Consider the following 7,318-nt stretch of genomic DNA (forward strand, 5'->3'; position numbering starts at 1 on the left):
AAAGCCTTTGCAATGTAATGGTAAAAAAAAAAAAAAAAAAAGGTTAGGCAGCTGGTGTATGGCACCAAAATAAAGGACTCTGGGGTGGATGGAGAGTGTTCAGTTCCTGGAACATGCTGGCAGAGGAGGATCTAGGTGAGGGGTTAGAGTGTATGCGGAAAACTGAGAAATGTTACACATGGACCAACTACTGTATTTTACTGTCGACTGTAAACCATTAATTCTCCCAGTAAAGAAAAAAAAGTTAGGCGGAGTTATACATATCAGTCTTACGGTTTGAGCAGCCTATAGAAGGATGCTCAAGGATGCAGTGTCCTTCCTCTCTCTCTCTCTCTCTCTCATCACCAGAGTTATTAATGGGGCTCTGTAACTGCAGGATGAATCCACTACTCCTGGTAGCTACCCCCCCCCCTTTGTTTTCCTTCTTTCTTTCATTTGATAGTACAGAGATGAAATTGACAGGAGGGAGCTAGAGAGGAGAGAGAGAGAACTGCACTGCTTCACCACTCATGAAGATGAAGCTTTCCCCCCTGCACAGGTCAGGACCCAGGGGCATGGACCCAGGTCCTTGAACATGGTAGTGTGCACGCTCAACTGTACGCACCGCCACTGGGTCCCAAAGGTACAGTGCTTTGATGGCAATGATAACCACCTTCCTGGGCGACTGACTCATCTTTTCAAAGTGGAGTTCCGTAAAGGAGCCCTTGTCAAGCCACATAGCATGTGCTTGAATGAAGACATGTTGGTTGAGCCACAAATAGGATAGTCACCCACAAAAACAGAGCAAAAGGGCTGTTAGCATGCTCTTCAGGGTTCAGTTAGGGTCACACTTTATGGCTGTTACTAGATTTGCCAGGAACCCAACTTCTCTTACTACTTTCTGTAGTGTGGTATGTTTTCCCTGAGCAGAAAATGGGCCGGCAAGTTAATCTTCTATGTCTTATTTTTGTGTCTCTAAACTAACTCTTAAGGGAGTTTTACCTTTCAGTAATTACTGTCCTGGACATCAGTCATACTTCCCTTGAAAATCTCTTTTACGTTCCAACGTAAAGATGGAGGACAGAATAGCAAATAAACATAGGAAATGTCTGTTCATGATAGAGTGACTATGATTTCTCAGTTTTTCCATGCCGTAACAGTATTCCCTTTCTTTTCCTCTCAGGTGATTACCATAGGTGTTATCCTTTGCCAGTCTGCCTCCATGGTTATTCTGTATAGACTCTTTCTGTCCCACAGTCTATACTGGGAAGTCTCTTCGCTTTCCTCAGTGACGCTGCCGCTGACCATATCCTCTGGACATAAGAGTCGACCTCACTTTTGATGCTTGATTTTGTTGACAGGAGATGTGAATTGATTTTACAGTGCAATAAGGATCCAAATACAGTGACTTTTTTTTTTTTTCATACTTCTGGTATGAAGAACTGAACTGAAAAAAGCAAAACATGTTATTTATATTACTGCATTTAAGCAGTACCAAAACTGGGGGAAAAAAAAAAGAAAAATGATAAGTGAAATTTTTGCGCGAAATATACTTAATAAACTTTCAGAAAAGGGATGTTGTTACAAGGTGATTCATGCAGTTTCTATACAGAAATACCAGTGAAAGAAAATAATGTGATATTTTGGTAAGGAACTCACTACTTATAATGCCTCATACTATATCAGTAGTTAACTCAGGTTTGATAGTCTTACAAAGAGTGATCAGTTAAATGATTACTTGCTTAATCTAAACCAACTTTAGTTATGAAATCAGTGTGGTCCACTGATTAAAAATCACTTCTTTTTATGCTTTAAGGAAAATGCATTTCATATTAGATTTGAAGGAATTAGAGTGAAATGACTTTGGAAAATGAATATAAAGTATGGTCACAGATAAATGAATAAGCTTTTATTTATTTGTGATTAAGGTTATTCTTCATTTTTGTCTATCACTTTTGACTTCAGTTCAGATTCTAGCTTAATTAGCAAGGCATTCTTGATAGATGGCTTATGAAAAATGAAACTGAGATACATGGCATGGATTCATTTTAAAATATGAACTCTTGGGTGAAAGGACAAGCAGGTTTACACGTTCAAAAAGAAAGAAGGAAAAAAAGTACTATGTGATATGGTACTAAAATTTTAATCCTGATATAATTCATTTCTCTTGCATTGAATCCCCAATCATAATTAAGCCATATACACAGATTAAATTAACAGAAGCATTTCACATAAATGTTGGTTTCAGTCATCAACTACCCATGAATTCCTGCCCAAGGATACTTAATCAGGATTAAATTTTCTATGAATAATTGAAAAACAAAATACTCACTGGATTTGTTATAATCCATGTTGGCACTGGATTCTAAGTAGTTGCCATCTTGAATCCTTTGTAATAAAGCTATGTTTGTGTGTGTGTGTGTTGTCCCAGTGTTAAGAATGCTAGCTAAAAAGTACTCTATCAAGTGCCTGTTTAGAGACTTGCTAAATGGTTGTCGGGACCTGCTGTCTAAAGTGAGCATTCCCACTAATAATCACTAATTGGAAATGATCCTGTTTCTGTCAAGTTTTCATTTTTACCTCTGGCTTATGGTCTTGAATCTATTTCTAAGCAAGAAGTGCACCGATTCAGCCACTAGGCTTTTAGATTAAATGGTTAAGATAATGTGGGACCATTGAAAAATCTCTACAACTTGGTTTGTCCCTTGCACCTACTCTTACTGCAAATGGCTGGCTTTCTGCTTCATTTTAAAGTCACGATGTGTATGTTTGTGACTAGCAAAATGGCAACGTGACAGCATCTAGCCTGCTTGGCCTGCTTATTAAGCCATCTCTCTAACAGTTCTTTGTAAATGATTTAATAAATTAGAGCTACAGGTTGAGACTAGAGAGTCTGCGGTATACTTTAGCTTTTCATGGACTCCTATGTGGTCACGACCTTTTTCTTTGACCACATCTGACTAATGACCCCAGTTATTGTCTGCTCTGTTCAACTGAGGTGTAGTTAATGAAGCCGGAGGAAGAAATGCTGGAGCCTTCTCATCAGTTTTGTGAACTTGTAGCAATGGGGAGCGAAGGGTGTTTGCGGCACTTCACACAAAGAACATAGAAACTGTCATCAGCTTCAATTACTATGCTTGCATTTATGTAACTCTTAAAAGTTTGTTTAAATTACTTTTTAAACTTATGGTTGGATTTACTGATAAGTTATTGCTCAACAGCTATTGCTAAATGAAGGAAAATAGTTGTTTTAATTAATTAATAAACGTACAAAATGGGTAAAGCCTAGTAATCAGGACTCAAGATGCAGAGTTGGCCAGTGGATATGACAGAGAGTTTTGTCACCATGAGTTTCAGAAAGGTAAGTGTATACTGCAAATCCTCATTAGAGATCACCGCTCTTCTGCTTCTCTTTCTCTGTCAGACTGTGCCTTTCTTTTTTTCTCTTCTCTTTTCTTTTTAACCAGACCACTGATCATCTCTGGCTTATGGTGGTGCAGGGGATTGAACCTGGGACTTTGAAACCAGACTATGCTTTTCTATATCTTAATTATGGGTTTTTTTTTCCCCCCTTAAAAGGGTGGTTTATCCAGAAGAGGTTTCTTTTAGAAGCATTTAGTTTCTCCCCCTAGGAGAGTCTATGAATGTATTTATTCCTTGGCCCTCATCACCATTAAGCCCCACTGTACTAGCCAGACTCCTGTAGTAGCTGCGTAGAAGGGAGAAGAAATGATTCCCCCAAAGCCACCCGATTTCTCTTGCACTGTCCTCCTTTACCCTCATGATTTATCAAATGTTTGTTTTGGGAGAATGGGCGAGTACCCCGAGTGGATCTTAGCTGCTGGTTTTTACAGTAGGCCTGGCATTGTGCCCAAACTAGAAATAAGCTTGAAAATCTTAAGTGTGCGCCTCAGCACTTGTCAATGTCTGCACCTTGGTGTTCAGCCACATGGCCTTGCTCTGTGGTAGAGAGAATTCCGGCAGAAGAGCTGACTCTTGGGAGACATTGGTTGATCTCCAGTCAAGTACCCAAGCCTGTTGAAAGGAACCCAGTGCCTGCTGGGTCTCCTGCTTCAGTTTCTTGTGCTCCTGGACCAAGTGTGCAGTGTTTCACTCTGTGGTCAGGGTGCTGGGGTCTGCCCATCAGTTGAATATTTCCTCATAACTTCTACTCAGTTTTCCTGGGATTCCATCCCACTATCCAAACTACTAAATGTGAAAGGAACCTTTTTTTTTTTTTTTTTTTACTGTTAAAACTTTTCTTTTAATTGATTAATGATCAACAAGACCGTAGGATAAGGAGTAAAATTCCACACAATTCCCACCACTAGCATTCTGTATCCCATCCCCCTCATTGGAAGCTTCCCTATTCTTTATCCCTCTAGGAGTCCATCTTTATGGGGTGCAGAAGGTGGGAATTGTGGCTTCTGTAATTGCTTCTTCACTGGACATAGGCATTGGCAGCCTGTCTCTGTCTTTCCCTAGTAGAGTAGGGCTCTGTGGAGGTGGAGTTCTAGGACACATTGGTGAGGTCCTCTGCCCAGGGAAATCAGGTTGACGTCATGGTAGCATCTGCAGCTTGGTGACCAAAAAGCATTAGAATACAAAGCAGAACAATTTGCTTAATAATCAGGAACCTAAAGGTAAGAATATAGCAGATGAGATTTGGGGTCTCCATTTTGGAAAAAGCTAGGAAGACTATTTTAGGTATTCTAATCCCTATAATATTTATGTCTGATGTGAAATGTGTGTTAAATTCTCATGGTTCCTTGCTGGTCAGATTCTGCCTGAATAGACCATCCTATCTAACATTGCTACCCAATTCTAAATGCTCTATTACATCACTTCCTTTTTATATATATATATATAATTTAAGTTGTACTTATTTATTAATTGTGAGAGTGACCAGAACATTGATCTGTTGGATGTGGTCTTAGGAACTGAGCCCAGGGCCTCTGGTATGCAAATCTTATGTTCTACCAGCTGAACCCCGCTCCTAACTGCCACTTTTCAATATATAATACTTAACCACTTACCTTCATAAGTGCTCTTTCTTCTTGCCAGTGTCTTTAAATAGCTATGCACTATTACTCAAATTTTTCTCAGTCTCTCCCATGTGTGTGGGAGGTGGTACATGTTAAAGAATTTCTCCTATCAGTCTGCTTGGTGCTTATTTAATTATTTTTCTACTCATTGGAGGAGATGGGGATGCAGGATCTTTTCTTTTTGTGCTCTAGCAATATACAAATTATACCATACCATACCAGTGGTTTTGTACGTTCAGTAATCTGCTCTGTATTCCTGTTTGTAGTACAGAGCAAGCAATCCATCCACTTTCTCAAGCTGCACAGAAATTTCTATTTATTTTTCTTTTTTGATAGAGACAGAAATTGAGAGAGGAGACACTGTGGGAGAAAAAGACATTTGTTAGCCCTGCTTGTGCAGCTTCCCCCCTGCAGGTGGGGACTGAAGTTTTGGGCCCAGGTCTTTGTGTGTGGTGACGTGTGTGTGTGTGTGTGTGTGTGTGTGTGTGTGTGTGTGTGTGTGTGTGTGTGTGTGGTGACGTGTGTGTGTGTGTGGTGACGTGTGTGTGTGTGCTCTACCAGTTATGTCACCATCCAGGCCTTTTAATTTTTTTTTTTATTATTAACCCTCTGTTACTGAACATTGCTGTTTCATAGTCTTTTACTGTTATAGGAAATCTCTTAATAAAAATGAGTCTGGGGAAGGGGCAGAAAATAGCTCACCTGGTTGACCACAAAAGGAATCAGATTTGAGTCTCTCATCCACATGGGAGCACTATACATAGCACCAGGTAAGGCTTCCAGAATGGTGAAGTGGTGCTGTAGTGTCTCTTCTCTCTGTCTCTCCGTGTCTATCTGAAATTAAAATTAAAAGGCAGGGGATGGAGGTTAATGGGAGTTCTGGGATGTATGCATAAGGATCCAGCGCGCGCACACACACACACACACACACACACACACACACACACACACACACACACACACACACACACACACACACACACACACACACACTGCCTGCTTCTCCCTTTCCCTCAGTCCCTTCACACTGCTTGCACACCCACCACCCCCAGGCTCTGAATTCCTGGAATTAGGAGTGTTGTTGTTATTCATGATGGGACCTGATAGTTTATGCTAATGAATGACTCAGGATGAGGACTAGCCACACCAGAAAGACCGAGCATATAATTAGAGGGTTGGGACTTTGAGTCACAGTGATGTATCTCAACTTGCACCCTAGGGAGGCTGAAGAGGGGCTGGGGATTAAGTTCACCTTTGTGACCAATGCTGTAATCAATTATTCCTATCTAACGAAACTTAGTGGAAGCAACACTGGTGGACAGGCAAACTGGTAGATATGTTTTTGTACTGTTAGAATGGTCAGTAATGTTGGCATGTTTTTTATGTTCTCTCTGTGCCAACAACTAGCAAAAGCCTTGGCTTTTTGTGAATATTTAAATCCCTCATGCTTGCTTCCAATATTTATGTTAATAAAGTTTTGATCCACCTGGAGTTTATTTAGCTATAAAGTGTGAATTAGAGATTCACTGGTAATTTGGATATGGTTGTGTATACCAGATTTACCACTTAACCACCTTTTCTTTACCAGTTTATTGCCTGTCTAGACTTTTAAGGTTGTTCCAGTGAACTGTCGATTCATGATCTAAATACCACACTGTTTTGATTATTATAGTTATAAAATAAATTTTATTATCTGCCAGGAATAATTCCTGTGAGTCTCACAGTTTTACTACTCATTTTTTCATGAGCAAATCAGTGAATCAGCATTTTGATTTTGAAAAGAAAACCAAATTCTGCAGGAGTCAGGTGGTAGCGCAGTGGGTTAAGCGCACATGGTGCAAAGCGCAAGGACTGGCATAAGGATCCCGGTTCAAGCCCCCGGCCCCCTACCCGCAAGCCCGTCTGCAGGTGTCTATCTTTCTCTCCCTCTGTTTTTCCCTCCTCTCTCCATTTCTCTCTGTCCTAACAACGACGACATCAATAACAACAAGAATAAAAAAACAAGAGCAACAAAAGGGAAAATAAATAAAAAAATAATAAAAAAAAGAAAACCAAATTCTGTTTGCTATTTTTAGTGGGATGGCTTAATTTGCCACATCACTTTAGTGGGATGGCTTAATTTGCCACATCACTTTAATTTCTTAAATTGTCGAATATTTAATTTCTTAAATTGTTGAATATTAATTAGAAGACAGCTCATCTCTGTGGCTCCTTCGGAGCCAAATTGTCCGAATCTGTGGTTGCTTCCAAAGTGACCAGACAATTTACATGAAATACTTTTCTGTTTCTTTAAT

General features: G+C 39.9%; 1 protein-coding gene across 2 annotated transcripts in view; it reads left to right on the plus strand.

Annotated features, from left to right (window-relative positions):
• GPR180 (G protein-coupled receptor 180) overlaps window positions 1-1,553 on the plus strand; it is a 37,209-nt gene extending 35,656 nt beyond the window's left edge. For both annotated transcript variants that reach the window (XM_007526846.2, XM_060191758.1), the window contains one exon: window positions 1,163-1,553. In XM_007526846.2, coding sequence (XP_007526908.1) covers window positions 1,163-1,321 — 159 coding nt within the window. In that variant the 3' untranslated portion in view covers window positions 1,322-1,553. The remainder of the gene's footprint in view (window positions 1-1,162) is intronic.
• Window positions 1,554-7,318: the final 5,765 nt, after the last annotated feature.

This window comes from Erinaceus europaeus, chromosome 5 (assembly GCF_950295315.1).
Source record: "Erinaceus europaeus chromosome 5, mEriEur2.1, whole genome shotgun sequence".
Taxonomy (NCBI): domain Eukaryota; kingdom Metazoa; phylum Chordata; class Mammalia; order Eulipotyphla; family Erinaceidae; genus Erinaceus; species Erinaceus europaeus.